Source organism: Budorcas taxicolor, chromosome 13 (genome assembly GCF_023091745.1).
Source record: "Budorcas taxicolor isolate Tak-1 chromosome 13, Takin1.1, whole genome shotgun sequence".
NCBI classification, from domain to species: domain Eukaryota; kingdom Metazoa; phylum Chordata; class Mammalia; order Artiodactyla; family Bovidae; genus Budorcas; species Budorcas taxicolor.
Genome location: NC_068922.1, coordinates 11,264,647 through 11,289,944, shown reverse-complemented (window position 1 = coordinate 11,289,944; position 25,298 = coordinate 11,264,647). Strand labels below are relative to the sequence as shown.

The window sequence follows — 25,298 nt, the reverse complement described above, 5'->3', positions numbered from 1 at the left end:
GCTCCATTCACGCCTGGAGGCTTTACATAAAGAAATCACAGCTACAAACTGCTCCAAAGACTGCCCTGACACACAAGAGGCCCTGTCTCAAGACAGATCTCTGCCCCCAAGGCTAGACAACACTGGGCCTACCTGCACCAGCTGAGGACGGCTGACGGAAAGAGCCGAGCGCCATTTTCCTGCCTCGACGGGCTCGCAGACAGGCTGAGAGAGCACACTCGGAGTCTCTACCTCAGGGAGGCAGGTGAACGCAGGGGACCCGCACAGTCAGGAAGGACTTTCAGATCAGAGGCAGGCCCACGAAGACAAATGTCTGATGTCGAGGCTTTCTACTTATACTGGAGCTTCATTCATTTTCAGCTTACACTGGAAACTTTCCATTGACACTGATTTGAATTTTAATTAATACTGAAAATTAATTTCACATTTCTCAAGCACTACCTTGTGCAAGATTCTTAAACTACCCTAATGCAGGAAACTCATTGCTAGTAACGCACCAGCTGATTACTGCAATCGACTGGGGACATTCACTGAATTTTGCCCATGCTAACAGAAACCTTAATGAAGCACTGGCATTTCTCTGGTTGATGGTGAGACTGTTGGGAAAAGACACCTCAACAATGATGTTGTCATAAAGCTCAATAGTAATGAGCTGTCAAAGGGGGTTGGAACGTATACTTTCAAGACCACAGGGCTCACCCAAATTAAACTAAGCTGTCATAACGAGTGCCTGGCATGAGCACATCGCAGCCCTGGTAAGCCCAAGCCCAACTCGGTCACGGGTATCTGGAGCCAAGTGAGAGGCTGGCTGCTGACTCTCAGGTCCTACAAAATGTCTAATTACGTAGTTCTTTCACCTTTTGTTCCTCAACTCAAATTTACTTCATAGAGTATGTGCACTTTCTTCTCAGAAGCAGTCTTAATTCACTTTAACTCAGTAAAATAATACCACAAAAGAGAAAATGTTATTCTTTTATTTTATGTTAAATAAAAACATGAGAAAATCCTTTTTTAAAAAGGGTCAAAATATTCCTTATGTCTCCAAACCAAGTCCATGGATGCAAAGAAACGCTGGCTACGTTCCCCCCACCGCAGGGTCACACGCACTGTCACGCTGAAAGGACCTGAAGAGACAGCACGGCGCATGGCCCCAGCCGCAGCCTCAGGTTAAGTCACATGCAATATTCGGGCAAGCAAGGCGCAGAATACAGGCAGGCAGACTCTGGAAACACTTCCTGCTCGGGCCAAATATTATTATTTGTTTGGTCTTGCAGTCCTGCTAAACATTTAAGCCACATACACCACGGTACTTCGATGGTACACGTTTTCACAATTCCAGAATTGTATTAATTGGGAGTACAGTTTAAATAGCTGATGTGGCGGAATTTTATCCATTTAAAAATTACATATGAGAACTAACAGGACTGCAAATTTTGCCAGTAGAAACATGACCCCAGGGAATCACCACTTCTACAACATTATCGGGCACACATTTTCAATGCACCCATGAGGTTCTGAGTGAACCTGTCACTGCTGAGCTACGCTAAAGACGAGACTTCAATCTGAAAACAAATGCTATATTCATGATTTCTATACCCAAATGCTCCTAAATCCATCACGATCTCTAGAGTCTGACTTAGCTTAACTGAAAATGATTCATCTAAACAGGTCATGGTAGGCTCAAGATTCTTCAACCTTAGTTTAGGTTGTAAAGAGCTTTTTCTTTAACTGGAGTCAATAAGAATTTCTCTGTTAGAGAAAGCAGAGGTTTCCACCTTAGGCAGACTGCCAAGATGATACTTTATTACAGAATTTATGAAGCTACAGTTTAGTAACTTGCAGGTTTTATTAAAATAAATCAAAAAAAGAAAGAAAAGGGGAACACTACCCCACCAAAACTTTCTAGATTTTTTTTTAAGTGCAAGAAATGCTGTATCACTGAAGCACTTGAGAATTATCATGAAATCCTAGCCAAAAATGTAATCACCTCAGAAGTGGTAATAAAAAAGAGAAACAACCAGAGAGGCACACAGCTTGCTTTTTGTTTGTTTTTTTAAAAGGATTTTTATACTATATTAAAAAACCACAAAATAAAAAAGGGATCAGTCAACATATATCTTAGAAGTCTTACAGAGTCTCTGCACCCACAGCCATGAAGGCCCCTGACGCCTTGCTCTTCTCTGCTCAGTCTGCAGCTCGCTGAAGGACCGCTGGAGATGACTCAGGCTCTAGTTTTTAAAATCAAACTTGTTCTGCCAAATCCAGGACCCTGAATTTATCCAAATTGTAGAAACATGCTTTGACCACCCGTCCACCAAAATACCTCCCATTCAGATCAACAACAGCTAAAAGGCAAACAAAAAGACAGTTAGTTAAGGCAGGAATTCCACGAGACATTACAACAATATGTCTTCAAAATACTAAGATCACAAGTTCAACTTTTTAATTCTTCATCATTAGCTGTACAGCTTACCTTTAATTGCTGACTCAACCCTCTCGAATTCTAAAAATATTCGTACTGCTTCATCATCAGGGGCACCAGGAATCTGGAAAAGAAATGGAGTACAGTAAGTAAAGATATCATCAGAGATGTCACGGACTGTGAGTTTTCCTCCATAAATGATTTTTGTCAGAGTGAGTGTTCCAATTACAGATAAGCAGTGCTCAAATGCCAAAGACGTAAGTGTAATTTGTGTTTGTGTGTGCATGTGCGCACTCAGTTGTGTCCAACTCTTTGCGACCTCATGGACGGTAGCCCACCAGGCTCCTCTGTCCATGGGATTTGCCAGGCAAGAATACTGGGATGGGTTGCCATTTTCGTTTTCCAGTTCAGTGTAATTTACTTGTCATCAAAATTCACTGAACATCTTTTTTTTGGACAGGCTGTGTGCTAAGTGCGAGCAAAAGGCAGCTAAACAAGACCTCTGCAGGTCCTATGCCATCAGACAATAAACAGATAATTATGCAGGCAACAGACGCAACCCAGCATGGAGGAGAAGCTGAGCTGAGCAGGAACTAAAATAAAGCATCTGTACGCTGTCTCTCATACCAGGCTGAGTTCCTCTGTTGAGCTTTCTAGGCCCCGCTGCACTGGTAAGGACAACTCCCGCTAATCCCCACCACACCCACCACTGTGCAGCCCTCCCCAGTCTCCAGAAGCCATGACCCTATGTGAACGCCAGTTCCCTCCTACCCAAATCCTACCCACACAGTCCAAAGCTCTGCTCACATCTGATACTGTTCACAAAGCTTCCTCCAACTATTCGGTATTGATCTAATCCTTCTCTCAAATCCCTGTACTTGTAAGTCAGTGTTGATGAGTCTAGCAACTGAACATTCTCTAACTTCATGTTTCTTCAACTGAGCGTGTCACCGAGAGCACAGGAGGCCCCTCCCCGACCCCAGGGCAGTCAGTACTGGTACGTGGGAGGCACCACATAAAATACCTGCCCAAAGAAGGAAGCCCAAGGCACATGTGACGCCCCTGTCACTAAACTACTGAGCCCACTGTCATCAAGTCTAAACGTCAGTCACAAAATGAAATGTCTCTTCACCAAATAAAATTTGAAGTTCTTCTTATGCTAATATCTGAAATTGCAATAACTGAGTAAAAGCAGTATAGCTAACCAACACATGTCACCTTCTAAAGTAAGACAGTATGTTACTTACAATGCATCCTCTATTTACAGAAAATGCTTTGTGACCTATCAATCAAAACTTGGGTTATAAACAAAGAAATCTCTCTTACTTCAAATATCACACATTTTCCAACTTTGCCATATTTCTCACACTCTTCCTTGGTTTCTACTTCCAAGTCTTCATCCACCTCTCCTGCACCAACCATGTTCTAGAAACAAAAATAAACATATAAATTACAGTATTGAGTATAATTGACAACTATCTCAAAGAGATGTATAAGCAACTTTTTTCCAAGATGGCAAATGTTTCCAAACCCAAATGACTCAAAGAAAATTTTCATTCCTGAAATATCCTGAAGTAGGTTAGTTTTTTTAAAAAAATTAAAAAAATATACATTAGGCTTCAATAAGAGTTACCAGAGCAACTGGGCAAGCACCAGAATACATAAACCAAGCTGAATTTCTGACAACTTCAAACATTTTAAAGTAATTTCTCACTGCAGTCTTAAATACTAATGTTTAGCAAAGAAACACTAGTGAAAAGGAATCTAAAAACCAGTCTTCCAGGGAGTCTTCCCACAATTACCACCTTCAGTTCGCTTCAGCTATCCCATCATCAGCTGGGCTGACTGACTGCAGGGACAGGGTTGGGGGAGGGACACAGGGCAAACAGGGCTCCTCCCTCAGCTCCTTACCCTGAGTAGGACCACTTTGGTAGGACACTTAAGTATTTCAGTTAATGGATTTGAATCTGACTTCTTGGCTGCGTCTGTAAGAAAACATCATCAGACAGAAGTGTCAGGGCACCAAGTCTAAGTTACAACAAGCAATTTACTTTGAACACCAATCCCCACTCTCTATGTCCTAGAGCCAGTATCTACACAGTCTCTGAGCAAAGATGCAGCCTTTCCTATCCAAAAGCATCACTTTGCTTTGGTATAATTTTTACCATAAATTCTAGAACTTTTTAATATCCTCAGGTGCATTTTTGCTTAGCTCACTTCCTAAAGGGCCAACAGGGCACAGTGATCACCACCCTCAGAAGCGAGTCTTGACTCAGGCAGTGGTCAGAGGTCGTGAGCCCAGTGTAAACGAGCAGTTCATCAGCCAGCCGTGAGCTGACCAGTGTCAGATACCCCCCCAGACTGGGCTGACTGCTGGTTTCTGGTTCCAGCCTGTGAGGCTTAGTGCTGCTTCCTCAAGCTCGACGTCAACATGCCTGGCAGAAAAGTTCTCCTCCTTCTTCAGGAAAAAGCATTCAGCTAAGACTGATTCAAAACTACTGAGTTCTCCTGCTTGAAGTGCTAAATCATGTCTGACTCATTCCAGTACGCCCTCACTACAGAACAGACTGTAACAATCAAATGAAAATAAAACACCAAGTAGGCATCATCTACCAGAAGACTGCAAAATAATGCTAGTTTTACAGAACAGTCAGTAAGAAAATTAGGATGAAAGGGCAGAAAAAAGCAAAAAGCAGAGAACCCTTACAGAATAGAGATACAGCAGAAAGAATCACTGATACACTGTGTATGGCTCTGTGTTGCTATAAAAACACAGTAACAGTTCTATCAGTATAACAAGGCTCTTTCCCGAGGAGAAGCAGGCATGACAGGATTTCTGGAGTCCTGTTCATTTCTGCCAAAGCCTCTCGTCTTCTTTTCCTCCCACAGGCGTTCTGTCTCTCTGTCTTGAACTATTTGTAAAGATGGGCCTCAGAACTGTTTCCACCACCCAGAGCTGGAAGGCATCACGATGAGGAATTCTCTCATTCAGGATGGCCTGCCCCCGCCCACACCCCCAGGAGCCCTGCCCGAGGGGAGGCCCACCTTTCTCGGTGGCATCGCCCACGATGATCTTGCCGCCCCGCTTGCTGGTCTTCTCCACCGACAGCGCTGTACTCAGACCCTGCTCATGCTTCCCGAGACCCTGGCCTTCCCGGAAGCCGTACTTCTGCATGATTTTATGTGCTACCGTGCCCCTGTGAGGAGGAAAAGGAGACAGGTCCCTGTACTTGGGCCATCAGCTACAGCACAGATTGGATTTTACATCACAGTAATCTCCTTCCGGGAGGAGAGAATGTAGATTCCACAAGGGCTAACGGGCTATGAGACAGAAGTTGTGCGATGTTCAGAAGACAGATTAAAAAGTGGATGCTGAAATCCTGGGTGCACTGAGATTACCTCTGAGGTGAAGGAAACACTAGTTCCTCTGGTAAGAGCTCCCCAGGGAACTGCATTTTCTGTTAGAAAACACCAGACTTCCTGGGTGCCCCTGTACCTGCTCTGCTACAGGCTCATAACCAACTTAAGTAATCCTGTCAAAAACTAAGTACAGTCTCATGTAATGAAGATGACTGCATTCTTCTAAGGAGTACAGAAGAGTTTCCAATGACTGGCTTCATAAATGAAGGATGCTTAAGGACTATGTGTTTAACAGATGGAAATAAAGAAACTGGGGCCCACAGTGGCTGCCTCGCTTAAGGCAGACTGACAGCAAAGCAAGACACCACATGTTGGTATTGACAGCAGGACTGAAACTGAAGCCCGCAGCTCTGAATTCTTGGTCCACTGCTCTTCCTCTCATTAGTGATAGCTTTCAAACTGCACAGGGAGGAGCCTCAGGGGCACTGACCACTGCTTCTTAGGGCCTGAACCCCAAAACCCTGCTTCAACCCGAACTGTTCCGTTCAGCTCAGTCGCTCAGTCATGTCCGATTCTTTGCGACCCCATGAATCACAGGACACCAGGCCCCCCTGTCCATCACCAACTCCCAGAGTTTACCCAAACTCATGTCCATCGAGTCAGTGATGCCATCCAGCCATCTCATCCTCTGTCGTCCCCTTCTCCTCCTGCCCCCAATCCCTCCCAGCATCAGAGTCTTTTCCAATGAGTCAACTCTTCGCATGAGGTGGCCAAAGTATTGGAGCTTCCGCTTCAGCATCAGTCCTTCCAATGAACACCCAGGACTGGTCTCCTTTAGGATGGACTGGCTGTATCTCCTTGCAGTCCAAGGGACTCTCAAGAGTCTTCTCTAACACCACAGTTCAAAAGCATCAATTCTTCAGCATTCAGCTTTCTTCACAGTCCAACTCTCACATCCATACATGACCACTGGAAAAACCATAGCCTGGACTAGACGGACCTTACCTACATTTTTCACATACATAATTTCCTTAAATATTTCATTTGAATAAGTTGTTCCAGGGCTAAAAAGACTGAAGACTGATAACTGTACTATACTGTACCTTCTTTAGGCATAAAGATTTAATACCTTTCTCTTGCCAGTAATAAGGCAATTTTTTTCACTAGCAAAAAAACAAAACCAGCCCCCAGTGATGTCATCACGCCTGTGCCCCTTCAGTACACTCCAGGGCAGCCCAACAGGCTTCTCTACAACGAGGGGAACATCCTCTGTCTGCACCGCCCAGGGCAGTAGCTGTGAGCTTTGTGTGGCTACTGAGCACTCGAGACTAGCGTGAGGAAAGAAATATATGCTGAATTCTATTCACGTTCAATTAATTCAAGAGCCCTGAGTGGCCAGGAGCCCCCAGAGAACAGCACAGGTCAAGAAGACAGGTATCAAGATGAGAACTCCAAATCCTCTCACAGCGTGTGAACCCTGGCCCGCTCCTCAGCTCTGGCCAGCCCGGCCCCAAAGGAGCGAAGGCAGAATCAAAGCGCTCACATAGGCGAGGGCAGACCAGAGAGGCCTCTGCAGGCACAGCCTCTCCACCAGAGGCGCCCTCCTTCTAGAGGACAGAGAGCAAAGGCCTCAGCGCAATGCTGCTCCACTGCCACCCCCCAGAGCGCTAGAGGAATAAACAATACATAACACTCTCTTAACCAAAACACATGCCAAATCCAGCAAGTCCTAAAAAAACCCCACAAGCCCCACCCGAAGTAAACCTTAAAACTGATTTTTCAAACACTGGCAAACAAATTTCTAATTATAAGTAGAATAACTAAAAGTTTTTATACCAAAAGTAAAATAGACTCATGACCTTAAAGCAAAGGTCATTTTATCAAGAAAAAAAAGGATGTCATTCGTCTTTTGGACATAGTGTAAGTCAGGTCTAATTCGTATGAGCTATTTATTTGCAAATGTTCTGAAAACAAATATAGATAACAATCAGAAACTGTTCCTACCTAGAGAATATAATGTTCAGCATCCTATCACTCAACACTTCTGATAGAAAGCTTGTAACAAAAGTTTTTTAACAGGGTGGTGCTGCAATACCCTCCCAGTGACTCAGCCTTGATCCTCGTGACTGAGTGTGCCAAGCTCTCCTTGTAAACCCACTAAAGCCTTTATCTTCAAACGCGCTGCATCCACTGGAAGGTCTGACCACACCACTCCTGCCCCCCTAGAGTCCCACCCTCCCTGCACCCGCCGAGGCGCAAGGGCCTGGACCATTACCCCATGTTGGCGAGGAAGGAGTTGCCAGGGCCGGTTGGGGATCGGGGTCTGTCTTGTTCCTCGTACACTGGGGGAGGGATAGCAGCTTTGGAAGACTGTGAGCGAGGTCGTGAATCCTCTTCGTAAGGGAAGTCTCGGGGTACTGTTGGATGACAGAAAACAGGATTTTATTTTTTGTGCCTCCTTATGCCAGCATACAACAAAGGTCTCTGAGGTCAGGGACCACATGCCAGTTCAGTGAAATGCAACCCCAGCTGTACAACAGAATCAGCAAGGAAGCTCAGAGAGCTCCAGATGCTTGAACTCCACTCCCAGAGATTGGGGTTTATGGTTTGTCAGGTATTTTCATTATTAACTTTTTTTTTTCTCTATTATCTTCTTAATAAAAAGGTAACATTCATAGTGCAATAGGTACTTAAAAACTTGGGGGATGGTTACGTTTTCTCGGGATAGTTTCGGCATGCTCCAACACAGAGAGCAGGAAAATGAACTAGAAGATGCATCAAAGTCCAGTTCCAATCCCCAATCTGAGAGCCGATCCCTGGAGACGACTTCTGGGAACCTGAGTAAATGCACACACCCTGTGACTGAGGGACCTAACTCGGGAACGCGCTGCCACCTTGTGGAGGGTCGCAAATTTAACAGCTCCTGGATCACAGAGCTGTGGCGCGTCCTCTGGACTGCAAGCAGATCCAGCCAGTCCATCCTAGAGGAGATCAGTCCTGAGTGTTCACTGGAAGGACTGATGTTGAAGCTGAAACCCCAATACTCTGGCCACCTGATGCGAAGAGCTGACTCACTGGAAAAGACCCTGATGCTAGGGAAGAATGAAGGTGGGAGGAGAAGGGGACGACAGACGATGAGATGGTTGGATGGCATCACTGACTCAATGGACACAGTTTGAATGAACTCTGGGAGGTGGTGATGGACAGGGAGGCCTGGCATGCTGCAGTCCATGGGGTTGCAGAGTGGGACACGACTGAGCAACTGAACTGAACTGAGATCACTGAGCACAGAACTTGCCAACTGAGCTACTATTTGTTTTAACCTAACTCCAAATATGAAATGTTAGAGAAAACAAAATGAATTATTTTTAACAACAAACAAAAAAGCATCTTGCTGCAGAAAACCCCTAGAGACTGGCATAAAAACTCCTGAAGCATAAGGGGTGGAAGGTGCTCTTGGCCGAGGGCTAGAGTGAGGAGAGTTTGGGGGCCTTTTCCCTGCACCCAGGCGCCTGGCTGATTCCAGCTAAGGCTTCCCAAGACTGGGTTAAAGACATGTATCTCAAGAGAAGAGGGAAGAAACAGGTACTTACACTCTTTGTCCTTCTCCACAAGAGACGTGGGAGGTGCAATGGCAGCTCCGCCCATACCTGCAAAACAGACATTCCGCTGAGCAAGGGCTGAGTGAGGAGGAAGGAGTCAGCCCGGGCCCGCTGAATCGCACCCCTACCCCAAAGGAAGAGGCAGGAAGGCACACTACTCCACCCTCTCGCTAACACCTCAAGAGTTCAGTGTTTGAAACCAGGGTTAAAGTACACAAGCAGGTATCACTGCTGGGGTGTGTGGGTACTTCTGGTCACAGTCTGCTTTGTGCTGTCATCATTCTTGTTCACATTTCCTAGACAGAGAACGGTGGACTCAAACAAACCAAAACGGACTCCGTTTGCTATCAGACAACCAGAGGGGAAACATGAACAGGGAACACAGGGATTTTCCACCAGAGAAAAGCCCTAACATATGCATTATAACTTAATCACCAATGAGACACTCCAAAAAATGGTACAATGTAAATTAAAGAAACCAATTACAAAGCCATGCTGCACCAGCATGAAATGTTTCACAAAGAAATTGCCCACAATCAGTGTACAGGCGGCAACCACACGTGATGCAGCCGTTCTCTCAGAATGGACAGTGCTTAGCTATCTAGTGGTCACCAAGCACCTGGCTCTCACACGACAATGCCGCCTGTGAGGCTTCAGAGATGGAGGTGGCCCGACAGAGCATGAGCTCACACCGTCTCCCTGCCCCGCTGGCGAGTCTGCCAGAAGCCAGCGTCCAGGGAAGCCCAGCCATGCATGTGGGTGGCAAGGGTTCTGAACACGAGTGCAGACTCTCCACTCAGTGCTGTGAATCAGAGTGCAGACGGACAGAGAGCAGGTGGGCACAGCTGTGCTACGGACAGGGGCGAGCACAGGCATGCAGCTTAAGGCGTGCTCCAAGGTCCACAACGTGAATGTTAGGGAGACCATCTGTGAACACAACGAAGGGAAACCCCATACAGATGTGGGCTTCTGCCGAGATTCCAGACAGGAAACTACCCAAATCACTGCAGCTGAACTAGTTATCAAACTGAATGCAGAAGGAAAGGGCGGAACTGCACATCTAAAACAGGACACCCATGCTCAGGCATTACTTCTTTTCCTCCTCTCTCGCTCATAATCTTCATCCTCATCAGAATCTGGATCGGGTCGCCTGGAAAACCCACTAGCTTCATGTCTGTCTTTACGCCTCCTGTGATAACAGAAGGAACAATTCAGATATGTGAACCCAAGGATGTCACCTTGACTTTAGGGGGGCGTCGGGGATATGCAAACAACTGATTAAAGACTAAAGCAGCCAACATATGACAAGTGAGAAAAATCCAGAAGATAAACTGAACAAATTTAACAGGTATATGCATATAAATAGCAAGAAAAAAGTTTCCTTGGTATTTTACCTCTTTCAACACTAAAGCGAATCAACACAGGTAAGAGTTAATGAAATAATATCGATTCTCTAGAGCATGCTTTCACTTCATGAAATAAGTCACTAAATAATGAGAAATAGTATATTAATGTTTTATATAATCATTTAAAAATTAATACTCAGCATTTTTAAAAGAAGAAATGCAAATAAATCTGTTATCCATACTTTCGAAAAACATAAAAGATGTTTTGAGTTCTTAAAAACTCTATCTGGCTCAAAAATAGTAAAAGGTGAGAAAAACATTTAAAGTATTTTAAGCAGTATGACTCTAGTAGAGTCAGAACATAGGGGGAAAAAAAGCAAAACCTGTTATTCAACATCAGTTTGTAAGCTATTTTTCTAAAAACTCACTCAAAATGCATGTTCTAAGTTTTCTGCGTGTGTACTTGAACTTGCTCTGGAGTTTGTTTCCATGATGGGATGTAACAACCACACACTCTTAACAACAGTCTGACTCCTGAGGACTGTTCAGACCAACCACAAAACCCACTCAGTCCACAGACAGCACTAAAGTTCTCATAACATCTGAATGGACATTTCAAACATAACCCCATCCCACACTTGCACGAGGCCTTACTTCTCTCTCTCTTCTATTTCCTTCTGTCTTTCCAGCTCCCGCTGCCTCTGTCGCTCCTCTCTTTGGCGCTTCACTACTTTCTCATAATCGTTAGGAAACATGGGATCATATTCATCAGCTAAGGGGATCAAAACTTCTCCTGCAGAAAACCCGCTGGGAACAGGGTCCTGAGGAAGGGAAAATGCCAAAGTAAGTATCACCCTCTGTCTTGGAGTTTTATTCACAGAATTAAGGTCAAGGACCATGCAGGGCCCCGAGGACCACCTGTCCACTTCTGTTCACAGATGAGGGAGCAGATGCCCGAGGAGGCTAGGAGACTTGGCCTGTTCAGGCGCCCAGCCCAGGAGCAGCAGAGCCCGGGAGTTCACCTCTCAGTTCAGGATCAATTCCATAAACACCCTACAGCATTTTCTTAAAAAAAGCTGCCATCACCCAAAATTTTAAGCAATAAACTTGACTTTTCAGGGTAAATATAGAATACTTCTATTTTTATATATATAAAAACTTAAAATACAAAACAAGTCATGAATAACATGTTCTTGCACTTATTTAATATAATAATCTTAGATTTTGATTACATGGAGACATGACATATTAAGACTCTCAAAAACAAGAGGAAAGAAAAGTAGAAAGCTGCCTCCTGGGCTCTGAATGCTCTGGAGTCCACAGCCTCCTGAGGCCGCTGCATCTCAGACCCTGAGTCTGAACAGGGCCATGTCATTCCCTTCACAACACGGTTCATTTTTTAAAGTCCACTAAGTCAGGTTTTTGCGTTTCTCTTTTGTACATTTACAAACTGCTCTTTGAGAGAAAAAGAACAAAAGGCAAACAGTGCACTAGAAACCCAAGATGAAAAGGGGGCTTTGCCCTAGGCTGGTGGTCTTGATCTCCGTGGTTCTCGTAAGCCCTGACCCACTGCATGGTCTCAGGTTCCTACATCTTCGTACTTTCTTCTGTTTGTTTCTCTAGCATGACACCCCCTTATTGTCTGTAAAAATACGATGCCTTTCCTGGTCCCCACAGACACCCAAATGAGTGCAGGTCAAGGTCCCTAAGCTCCCACTCTGGAACTGTCAGGAGAAGCGTGCCCAGCACTGCCAAAGGCAGGACGGCTGTTTGTAAAATGTATTTTACATATGAACACAAAACAGGCATGACACAGAGAGCTTATGCTCAGTATCAATGGATCTAAATCTAACAATTCCTAGATTACACTGTGCACTGAATTACAATGTGGATGACATTTTCTCATCATATTGATAAAACAAACACTTCATGGTCTCCTTACAATTAAAAATAAAAAATCACTTTGACTTGTTGAATAAACAACATTAGAAAAATAACTGTAATCACCTCCCAGGCCCTATCACTGGAAATCTGACACAAATCTATTTACTGCAAGGCTCCCAAAGGGAAGGTATTCATTTGTATGCAAATAAAAGACATTTCTAAAACACAAAAGCACCTGAACAACATTTCCATTCAGTTATTATTAAGACAAGAGAAGCTAACAATCAGCAACTCAATTTATTTAACACTGCCATCACAAAGTTCCAACTCAGAGAACAAACTGTCAGCATGAAGGTTAATTCTCTGTCATTTAAAATCTGACAGCAAACAACTTTTACTGTGTGAACCCTGCTAAGTTCAACAATGAGCCATCCTGCTCTAAATGCCATAAAGAATAAAGGGCTTGCTTCATTTTAACAGATTGACAGTTAATACCCACTGCAGAGGGTGGAAAAACTCAAACGCTCACACGTTGCAGGTGATACAACTCTGCCAGGGACAACTTGGCAATAAATAAACTGTCCAGGAAAGGGAATGATCTCCTAAAGTCACCTCTGGAAATCTATCCTAAGAAAATTTTAAATGCACAGAAAGCTCTCTGAAAAGGTGCTCCCTAAAAGGTTTACTGGTCCTACAGTTAGGAAATGGGTGTGTAAATCACCATACACTTACCTGATGGGAATACTTTACAACTAAAAATTGGCTATGTAGCAAGAAGGAAAATGTTTACTGATTAAATTTGGAGGTGATATTATAGGTTCTGGAGTCAATATACAATAACAGAAGATGATTAACCAGTTCTTGATTAGATGCAGCAAGAAAAAATTAGGTGACGAATTTGTGGGAAAAAATGTTAAATGACTAAGAATCCTCAGAAAAGTTCCCTTGTGGGGAACCAAGTGGGTTTCCCTCTTGCCAGACTACCAGACTGCAGAAGGATCAGCTCCTCTGGCCAGGAAACCCCACCGAGAGCTTCAGCGCCTGCCACACAGGGGAGCGCAGGGGAGCCACTGGCTGAGCGTGGGGCCCTGTACTCTCTGACACAGGTGGACACCGCAGTACATTAAGTGAGAAGCGCAAGGAGGAGACAGAAGATGCAGGAGGAAAACGATACCAAGTGTTTAAATTCTTAAGTCATTTGTTTTTCTTTTCGCCCACCTCCAATTTCTGATTAACTACTGAGCTTTAAACAATTTAACTGTTTTAAAGTTGATAAAACCAGAGCAAAAATTAAACTGAACATGATCCTGACTAGATTGCAAGGCCTACAGAAGAGGTGTGCTCAGAGTGACGTGTGTAAAGTGCAGCTTGGAAAGCAGGAGAGCCCACCCAGGGGTTGTGTGTGTGTGTTGGGGGCGGGGGGTGTACCTTGAGGCCTGCAGCCACGTGTGGTGGAGTGTCCACGATCTGCCGCTCATCTGAAGAGCCGCCTCGCTTTAGGTCGATTACTGGAGCAAGGACTGTACTTTGTTTTGTCCTCTGGCTCTAAAATCATCAAAAACCAAGAAAAGTGTACTGAGGCTTCAAATCAAAATTCAGATTACTTGTAACAAAGCTTTTTTTTTGGTCTCTGCAACAAACCTGTCAGATGTGAGAGAAACAATCTTAAAACAACAGCCTTTTAATTCAATTATTACGATAGCCATATACTAGTTCCTTTTCCTTACAACACGAACCTCGATTTCTATAAAAAGGTTTACAGAAAGACTGGCCGCTGTTAAATTTTCATATGAAATAATACACTGAAAAAACCCTATGCTTGGACATACTGAAGTTTGAAAACCAGCATCACTGCTGGAAATCGAGAGTACTCTTTTCCTCATCCTGATTCTCTCAAACAGTTCTATTTCCAGGAGATGTGAAATGACCTTCAGCTCCTATTTCTCTCCCTCTCTACCCCAGCCTCCCTACCCCTGCAACACATGAGCCCTACATATTTAACAAAGAGGTAGAGGAGTGGCTCTCATGCCTCGGCAGGCACCTGCCGGGACTCTTTCCTCACAGGTGGGCTCAGCTTCTCTCACCTTGGCCTGAGTGAGAGCTGCCTTCTTCACCTGGAGCTGAGACTGCAGGAGTTTGAAGTTTTTGGACCAGCCTTCTGTTTTTGAGTCACTGGTCTCTACTCCCAGGTCATCATACAGGGACATCTTCTCAGTTCAGTGCTGAAAGGGAAAGTGGATAGGGGTTAAAGAATGTAAGAATGTAGTGAAGATTTCTAATTTTCCTATGTTAAAATATGCAGTGGCATGGAATTTCAGAGGTAGGAGGTATTTGATGAGATCACTTCGTCCAGGAACATTCAGTGATAGAAGCCAAGACACCTGATATCACCAATCAGTGCCCTTTCTAATACCCATGTGCTATTTTCAAAATAAACCTCTAGCATGAATTTTCCTGTATATAAGATCATGTGATCAAGTAATTCAGGAGTGAAATCATTCTGTTCTACAAAATAAGGGAAGAGGGAAGTTCTAGAGTCAGGACATTCTTAACTGCATATATTCATTAAAAAAAAAAATTCTACTTTGTGTCAGTAGCAAAAAGTAGAAGCCTTACAAAAACACCTATTATCAGGTGAGTTAGCACAATTAACCACCTTTTCAGGGCGGCAGGGGGGCAGGGTTGATGGCGGGGAAGCTACCCTTTTATACATTATATGCCTACAAATAAGGGGAAAAACCCAGGAATGATCTCACAGATGTGACAGGAGAGTAGAAGCTTAGACTGTATTAATACCCAGGCTTCCTCGTATCCCACCTTGTGATCTTTAATGACTCTGAGCACAAAGCGAGAATCAACAACCTACATGTGAATGACCAACACATGCTATCCCTGGCAGAACAGAGGATGAAGACAGCAAAAATGACAACAATTAACGCTTGTTGTTCAGTCCTCTCAGTCATGTCCAACTCTTCGGGACCCCATGGACTGCAGCACTCCAGGCTTCCCTGTCCTTCACCAGCTCCCGGAGCTTGCTCACACTCATGTTCATTGAGTCAGTGATGTCATCCAACCATCCTCCGTCGTCTCCTTCTGCCCTCAGTCTGTCCCAGCATCAGGATCTTTCCCAATGAGTGGGCTCTTTACATCAGGTGGCCAAAGGATTGCAGCTTCAGTCCTTCCAACGAATACTCAGGGATGATTTCCTTTAGGATGGACTGGTTGGATCTCCGTGCAGTCCAAGGGACTCTCAAGAGTTGTCTCCAACACCACAGTTCAAAAGCATCAGTTCTTCGGCACCCAGCCTTCCTTATGGTCCACCTCTCACATCCATACATGACTACTGGAAAAACCATAGTCTTGACTATATGGATCTTTGCTGCAAAGTAATGTCTCTGCTTTTTAATACGCTGTCTAGGTTTGTCATAGTTTTTCTTTTAAGAAACAAGTCTTTTAATTTCATGGCTGCAGTCACCATCCACGGTGATTTTGGAGCCCAAGAAAATAAAGTCTGTCACTGTTTCCACTTTTTCCCCATCTATTTGCCATAAACTGATGGGACCAGATACTATGATCTTAGTTTTTTGAATGTGAGTTTTAAGCCAGTTTTTTCATTCTCCTCTTTCACCTTCATCAATAGGCTCTTTAGTTCCTCCTTGCTTTCTGACATTAGGATAACAGCCTATCACACTCGCCAGGGTGGTCAAAGGCAGTATCTGCTACAGAAGCCTAGGAGGAGGCTACCAGTAAAGCCAAGAGCAGTCCAGGAGCAGGTGGGGACTGCCAGAAATAAATCTGCTCCAAGTCAAACCGAGTCAGAAGTCCACACCTCTAGCTGCTAAGTCCTTACTGCCACATTTGAAAACCTCAACATTCTGAAACCCAAAACATGGCTCATTTCTCAAAATAAGACAGCAATCTGTTTCTCACAGTTGGAAAGGGGGGGAAAAAAAAACTGACTGAAAACCCTAAACTACAAAGAAATGCTTAACACAGGAGTTGCTAACTTATGAACACATCGCAAAAGTCTGTCAGTTCCCAGGCTCAGACAGCATTTCACCATTGAGACTGTGTCACACAAATCCTGTTTTGCCTGTGTTATGTCTCAGGAAGAGAAGGCGATACATACAGGAAGGGAAGTATCTAATTTTCCCCCAGAGTCACATCTGACCTGGGGCAAAACTTCTGTGCCTGCTCACTTCTCCACCCTTCTGTGCATGGATCTTAAGACCCCGACACCCCAACACCTCGGCTGACCTGGTTCCATAGTGTGTGGGGCAGGGGTGAGGGGCTGGATGCCGCCTCCCTCCCTCAGGACAGCTGTTGGCTCCTGAGCTGAGGTCAGCCCCGGCCACCTATGGGTGCCTTTCCGAGTTCCTTCCCTACTTTATACCTGAACCCTGTGATGACCTGAGTGCTCAGTGCTGACTGCTAAATGAAAGGCCCCAAGGCAGTACAGAGCAGGGTGAATAAAGCAGAGCCCACGGTACTGGAGGCTGAGTGCTCCAAGTGACACACAAAACAACTGAGACATGCCTAACGGCTCTCCTCCTCAAGGCTTCTGGGACACTCGCTGGCTCAGCAGGGACAGAGAATTCCCTGCAGAGTGTATCCTGCAGGGAAATGCCCGCTCCCTTCAGCACCAGACAAAGCGGACTTGGCAACACCTTGTCACGGTATTAAGCTTGAGACAAGTGCAAGACAAGCGCAAGACACTGAGGCTAAATGTAGAAGAGTTAATGAATTCCATTTCTCATCTAAGCATGCCTGAAATCTGACCAGGTCTCCAAAGTTTTGCAGGGAATACCACTGGGGTCCACTTCAGAACCTACTATTTTAATCCACGGTCTTGTAAACTCCACGAAAACCTATATTCAGTGTGTGGAGGTCACTGCTCTACCCTCAGACTAAGATCAGTGTCTGCCCCAGAGTCAAACAGAGAATCAGGCCAACTGCTCAGTTAACACACTAATCGCAACCCCCTCTCATCCAGGACTTCAGAAATTTCTGGCCACTGGTGACGGCATAAGACCACAGAGCTGCAGAGGCTGTCATGCACTTTTCTTCCAGCCTACCTGGTATTCAAAACTAATCCTTCTTTTCCAGGTACACATCCTTAAAATTTAGATTTAACCTGAACAACTCAGAACAACAGCAAAGAAAAAACAACGCTGAGTGTCCAGCTTGCAAAGGGCCCGTGACTGATGCCAGGTTTGAGCTGCGCAAGTCCACTTCCATGTGGCCTGTTTTCCACGGTAAATACTGCAGGACCACAGCACCGGGGTCGGTTGAATCCATAGATATGGAGGGCCAACGGTGAAGTTATACGGATTGTCGGCTGCGGAGGGTCGGGGCCCCTGACCCCTGCCTTTTTCAAGGGTCAACTGTACTGTGGTTTCCAGAACACTGCTTCAGAAATGACCATGCATCTTTCATCCAACCTAGTCTAATTTTTTGAGACCTCATCATTCAGTTGATCACCAGACCAAAGCCTAGTAAACAAACCGTGGGTTCATCTGTTTTATCTTTCTTTATTCTTATAAAGACAAGAGAAGACTGACACATTTTGGCAAACAAATATAAACAACAACACTTTCTGGGAAATTATAAAGCTAAACTATCAAACTCTGTTTACACACCAAACTCTACTTTGTGTGTGTGTGTTAGTCACTCAGTTGTGTCTGACTCTGCGATCTCATGACTGTAGCCCGCCAAGCTCCTCTGTCCGTGGGATTCTCCAGGCAAGAATACTGCAGTGGATTGCCATTTCCTTCTCCAGAGAAACTTCCCAACCCAGGGATCAAACCCTGGTCTCCTGCATCGCAGGCAGATTCTCTACGGTTTGAGCTACAGGGGAGTCCTTTTTCACTTTACTTCTCTCAATACTGCTTAGTAAGAAATTTAAAAGCATTATCAAGAAAGGGTATTTACAAATAATGCTGGTCTCTAGAGACTGGCTCAAGACAGTGGAGCAAAAGAACGTGCGCTCATCTCCTGCCAGAGCACCAAATCACAATTAGCTGTTCAACAGCCATCAACAGGGAGATACCAGAACCCACCAGAAAAGATACCCTCCATTCAAGGACAAAGGAGAAGCTGCAGTGAAACAGTAGGAGGGGCACAATCATGACAAAATCACATCTTACACCTGCCAGGTGGGTGACCCACACTCTGGCAACCACCACCATCACACTGCTCTGAAGCTTCTAGGCCCCTCATCAGGCTCCCCAGCCAGTGGGTCTGGCCAAGAGACTGGGAATCCCCTAGGAATCTGACTTTGAAGGCCAGCGGGATTTGATTACAGGACTCGCACAGGACTGGGGGGAAAGAGACTCCACTCTTAAGAGTGTAAACAAAACCTTGTGCTCACTAGAACCCAAGGGCAAGGAACACTGACCCCACAGGAGACTGATCCAGACCTACCATGAGTGTCTGCAGGTCCCTGCAGAGGTGTGGGTTGGCAGTGGCCCGCCAGGGACGGGGCACGGGTAGCAGCAGTACTGGGAGATGCATCTCGGCCCGCTGTAAGTCCTCTGGGAGGCGCCAAAGCCCTACTGTAGAGCCTGCGGGCTTCCCTGGTGGCCCAGAGGGTAAAGCGTCTGTCTGCAATGCAGGAGACCTGGGTTCGATCCCTGGGTTGGGACAATTCCCCTGGAGAAGGAAATGCCAACCTACTCCAGTACGCTTGCCTGGAAAATCCTATGGACAGAGGAACCTGGAGGGCTACAGTCCATGGAACCGCAAAAGAGTCGGCCATGACTGAGTGACTTCACTCACTCACTCATAGGGCCTGGAGACTCCAGGACTGGGTCACCTCAGGCCAAACAACTAACAGGAAGGGAGCACAGCCCCATCCATCGACAGACAACTGGAGCCAAGTTTTACTGAGCATGACCCCACCCACCTGAGCAAGACCCAGTGTTCCCACAGCCAGTCCTTCCCATCAGGAAGCTTGCATAGCCTCTTATCCTCATCCACCAGACAGCAGACAGAAAAAATAAGAACTACAATTCCAGAAGCCTCCAAAACTAATACTACAATCACAGAAAGCTAGCCAAGAGGAAAAGAAATAGGATTATGTCCCAGATGAAGGATCAAGATAAATCCCCAGAAAAACTACAGGAAGGGAGATAGGGAACCTCCCAGAAAAAGAATTCAGAATAATGATACTGAAGATGACCCAGGATCTCAGAAAAAGAACAGAGGGGATACAAGAAATGTTTGCTAAAGACTGAGAATAATTAAAGAACAAATAAATAGAGCTGAATAACACACTAGAAGGAATCCACAGGAGAATAACTGAGGCAGAATAACGGATAAATGACCTGGAAGACAGAATGGTGGAAATCACTGCTGCAGAACAGAGAAAAAAGAAGGAAAAGAAATGAAAGCAGCCTAAGAGACCTCTGAGAAAACATTAAACAGAGCAATATTTGCCTTCTAGGGTTCCCAGAAGGAGAAGAGAGAAAGGACCCGAGAAAATATCTGAAGAGATAATAGCTGAAAACTTCCCTAACATAGGAAAGGAAATAATCAACCAAGTCTAGGAAGCACAGACTCCCATGCAGGATACAAATAATGGTCTCAATGGAAATCAAATAACCAAATGCCCACTAAACTGAAGGGAAAAGACCAACTTACTCACTTTTGCATTTCCAATCTCTGGCACAGAGGAGGCATTCAATAAACATTTTTAAATATCAACAATTAAATAAATTCTTTTTTAGCCACATGAATCAGCAGTGAAACTACACAACGCCCACAGGCTCCACTAGGAAGTAAAGAGGAAACAAAAGCTTCTGAGTTGGGTGGTAATGGGCACACACCACCACATTTAAAAACAGTTCAAATGACAAATTTTAGGTTATGCATATTTTACCACCATCAAAATTTTTTTAAAAACCAGGTAGAAGGGAGAGGAGCAGCAGCACTAGGCGAGGCAGGGTGCGCTAACAGGATGCTGGCCGTCCCCCTAGGGAAGGAGGGAACGCTGACGGAAACATTCTCCCATATTTCAGGGCTACCCGCGCAAGCAGTGCAGAGGCGCTCTACCTTCAGCAGAGTCCTTCCAGCCAAGAGCCCAGCTGGTGAGGCTCCATGCCACCATACTTCCTCCAGCTCCAGTCTACCAGAAGCTAGCTGCTGACAACAGCACCCGATTCGCCTTGCTCTGCAAGCTTCAAAAGTCACTGCGCAGCAAAATCTTACGTTCATTTAAAGTTCCCCGTTTCTGTCCTCAGAACCTTCAAAAGCATACCTTAAATATCAGAAACTGATGCCCCTTACTAGCATCTGCTAGCTTTCTGTACCTCGGAGCTTACACATCAGATCTCATCACAGTAAAGGCAGAAGAGCTTTCTTCACTTTTCTCTTCACAGATCTTCAAATTCATACAACTGGATGGACCACAGCAACAACACACTCTACCCACCTGCACGTGTAAGACTTGCTTTAATTAACTACTATAATGCAACAAGCACCAGTGAGACAAGAGACCACCCTCCACCCATATGGTCCCCATCCCATCCCATCCACCCAAGTGATCTCCCTGGCCCAGCAGCAGCCTGAACCCCATTCTAATTCCTTCCTTTCCTCCTTTTATATAATCTTACTGACACAGCTTGTTGCATCCATTCCGTAAAAAGCTTATGTATCTTCACTGTAGCTGCCTTGAGTACTTGTAACTATGTCACAGTTGATTCATGCATCCTCTCTGTGGCAAACACTGAAAATAACAAGCGCACTAACAAGACTCTGTTAGGACCTGAACTTCACCTGATAATGCTCAGATGTCTTTCAGATGATACAACACATTTATTACACGAAGTCTGGTGGCAGGTAATAAAAACGGAGCACTTTCCAACATCTGAATATATCTTAGGAAGCCGGGACCAAATGGAAATACAAACAGTTGATTTTCATAACCTCTTTAAAATACCGCCTCACTATTGACTTCGTTTTCATAGTAACATCAGCCTTTGATCAACACATCTTCCAGGTATGCTCTTTTTTCTTTTACTTAAAAACAAACACGGTAAACACAGCTCTTCTGGAAGAATGATGACTTTTCAAGATTCTACCCAAGCTAGAGAAGTTATTTTTTTAAAACACGTGCAACTAGCAAAAAAGAACATGGAAGACGTCTTCTCAGCAGCACCCCACGTGCTCATCTTTTAAGTATATCTCTGAAGCCTTTGCTGACAACAAACCTCACATAAAACCAGCTACCCCCTGAACACACGTCATGTTAGGCTCCACTGGGTGACATGTCTGTCTGTTACTATATCATAAACCCCTCACAGGCAGCAAGGGATGTTTCTGTCTTCATCTTTATATCTCCAACTGAGCACCTTGCGTGGGACATTGTTAAGCACTTTTTAAATATCTTCTAAATATATCAGTGAGTGGTCAGTCAGCACACAGCACATTTCTTAGTATATACCATTTGCTTTATTTCTTCTAAAAATAAATCACCCACAGTTTAAGTTACTAATGTAATATCCCATATCGCCTAAATATCCTCACTATAGTCAAAATGCCTGTGGCCCTTAACTCACAGAACTGTGGAAACTGAACTGCATCCTTTAAAAACTCCACCTGTTGAGGGGAGACACAGTCCGCACCTACCTGAGAATGTCCAGAATTCTGCCCTCCCCCAGAATATCCTATTTCCCACCCACTTGCCTGCTTCCCTGGTGGCTCAGAGGTTAAAGCATCTGCCTCCAATGCGGGAGACCCGGGTTCGACCCCTGGATTCGGAAGATCCCCTGGATTCGGAAGATCCCCTGGATTCGGAAGATCCCCTGGAGAAGGAAATGGCAACCCACTCCAGTATTCTTGCCTGGAGAATCCCATGGACGGAGAAGCCTGGTAGCCTACAGTCCACGGGGTCGCAAAGAGTCGGACACGACTGAGCGACTTCACCATACACTATTCTGCCTGCCTTTAGGAATAAGCACCTCCCAGGGCCCTCCTCCATTGATTTCTCAGAGAACCGTCTTGATCTGACCTTACTACCCATGTTCACACTATCTGCCTTTCCTGCAGTTTCCAGAATGCACTACGGTGCTTCACTTCTGCTGCCTTCTCCCTTATTTCCTCTGCAGGGAAGCTTTCCCCCGTCCTGCACATTTAACAAAACACCCCCAAGGCTCAGTTACACGGCTCACTCCTTAGGAAGCCTTTCCAGACCGACCGAGGCGTGGCTTTTTACACTTGTTTCTCTGGAAACTAAACTCACGGGAGCGTAGAAACAGAATCTTACTGATCTAACCATTTGCTGTTCCTAAACATGACCTGGGCAAAAGGAAACGCTCAAGCAAAACAAAACACAAAAAACGCTTTGTGACTGGATATCGAAGCTAAATCACCGCTTTAAGAAAAGACAGGGTCCGAGGCAGTGCCAGAGCCTCGTCCAGGTAAAACCCTCGTCTCTGAGGGATGGCCACACCTGATTCGAAGCCAGGGGCGGAAACGGATTCCTTCCTCGGCGCCCCCGGCCCCGGGCACAGACTACTCAGGCCCGCCTACCGAGTTCAAGGGACCAACAGCTGTTCCCGGACAGACCGACAGCGAGAGGGAGGGGACAGGAGAGGGAAAGGCGCCCTCGGGTCCAGGAGACACAAGGCCAGAGCAAACAGACGAGGAAGAAAAAGGGGAGAGAAGGGGTGCGAGGGCCCGGCAAGCCGAGGCACATAAAGGACATGGGGAGCAGGGAGAGAGAGAAGACGCGAGGCTTGCCAGCGGCCAGGGCAGCCAGCGGCCAGGGCAGCCAGCGGCGCGGGGCCGGTCAGGACCCCCGCCCCGCGCCCCTCGCGGTGCGGCCTAAAGCCGCGGCCTCGCCTGTCGCGACGCCCGGCCGGGGAGGCGCGCCGGCCCCGGCCCACGGCCGCCCACCGGCCCCAGAGACCACTTACCCGGCCCGCCCGGCCGACGATCCCGGGCCGCGGCGGCGCACCGAGGCCGACGCGCCGCCGACACCGCGGGCTGGGGGCTCGGCGTCAGCCCCCGACCGCAGCACCGCTCCGGCGCCAACCCCTACGCAGACTTCGCGGGACGCGCGGCGGCGCGGGGTCACGGCGCGTACGGCCGGAAGAGAGGCACCCGGCGCCTGCGTTGAGGGCGCCCCTGCTGCCGGGCGCCCCCTGCCGTCCGGAGGACCACGCCCGCAGAGCCGAGAGATTTCCTCTGCAGCCAAGAGGGGTCGCTATGGCAAAAGGTTGTGACGCTACAGACCCGGGAGCCTGGCATTGACCTCAGGCGGAGAGGAGGGCTACAAAGTTCGGCTTCATGAGGAACACATGTACACCCGTGGCGGATTCATGTCAATGTGTGGCAAAACCAATACAATATTGTAAAGTAATTAGCCTCCAATTAAAATAAATAAATTTATATTTAAAAAAACTGTTCATCATCAGTGTGCACAAAGCTAAAGATAAATCATAGTAGGAGAGATGAATGGCCAAAGGGCTGTAAAAGACAAGACCAAGAGTGCTGAATTAACTGTATGAGGTGAAAGTTGCTCAGTCGTGTCTGACCCTTTGAGACCTCGTGGACTGTATAGTCCATGGAATTCTCCAGGCAAGAATACTGGAGTGGGTACCTTTCCCTTCTCCAGGGGATCTTCCCAACCCAGGGATCAAACCTGGGTCTCCTGCATTGTAGGCAGATTCTTTACCAGCTGAGCCACAAGGGAGGCCCAAGAATACTGGAGTGGGTAGCCTTTCCCTTCTCCAGGGTATCTTTCCAACCCAGGGATCGAACCCAGGTCTCTCACATTGCAGGCGGATTCTATACCAGCTGAGTCACAAGGGAAGGGCTAAGAAAATTGTGGATATGAAGTTAGGGTTACAGGATACATGTTATATACATATACATACATGTATGCATACAAGGTACATGTTATAAAGCCTCATGATTTCAAAACGATAGGACAAAATTTGGGACGAAAGAGAAAATAGGATTCTGTGTCAATGCGATTTTCTCGTCTATATTTGAAATCGTATACAAACCCTAGGTCCCTGTCCTTTGAAGTAAAATGATTTTGCTTAATCTCCCGGGCCTCCCCAAGTCTCAAAAGGCTGACTCAAGAGTTAATGATTGGGAAATGTGAAGATGTAAAGTAGTTATTGAGCCAGGAAACTGGTAATAATTTATACTATAAAGCCACCACGGAGCAGAATCACCCACTTCCCAGGGCCCTGAAGGATAAAGGTCTGACACACATCCCTAGGTTGTTTTTACAGGAAGCAGCCTCTGCCAGATGAGAACTGCTGACTGCAAGCATGTAGACACTAAACTGGCTGAAACCAGAAGGTTGAAGAGGCTTGAAACTTCACCTTGATGCCAACCAGTCTGAGAACTGTTCAGGAGATGATCAAGCCCCCTGCAGCCCCTTCCCTAACCCTGCCTTTAAAACCTCTTCCTCAAAGCTACCAGATTCAGGTCCTCTGAGTATGAGCTGCCACTTCTCCTTGCTAGATGCCTGCAATAAATGCTAGACTTCTCTTTGTCACGACCCCATGTCAATAGATGGGTTTTACTGCTTGTGGGCAAGTGGACCCAACTTTGGTTCAATAACATATTTTGGGGTAAAAACATTTTAGTTTGATAAATCCAATAGTCGACATTTAAATATGCACCTTAGTACAAAGGGACATATGAAGAAAGAATATAATTAAAAAC

The 25,298-nt window shown here is 45.8% G+C and overlaps 1 protein-coding gene across 1 annotated transcript; it reads right to left on the bottom strand.

Annotated features, from left to right (window-relative positions):
• Positions 1–959: 959 nt before the first annotated feature.
• On the bottom strand, positions 960–23,620 carry RBM17 (RNA binding motif protein 17). The gene is made up of 12 exons (XM_052650733.1): positions 23,531–23,620; positions 14,699–14,836; positions 14,043–14,159; positions 11,385–11,551; positions 10,476–10,573; positions 9,376–9,432; positions 8,058–8,199; positions 5,468–5,619; positions 4,334–4,407; positions 3,749–3,847; positions 2,474–2,546; positions 960–2,345 (listed from the first exon to the last, which is right to left on the bottom strand). The coding sequence occupies exons 2-12, from the start codon at positions 14,819–14,821 to the stop codon at positions 2,242–2,244; spliced, it is 1,206 nt and encodes a 401-aa protein (XP_052506693.1). The 5' UTR covers positions 14,822–14,836; positions 23,531–23,620; the 3' UTR covers positions 960–2,241.
• Positions 23,621–25,298: the final 1,678 nt, after the last annotated feature.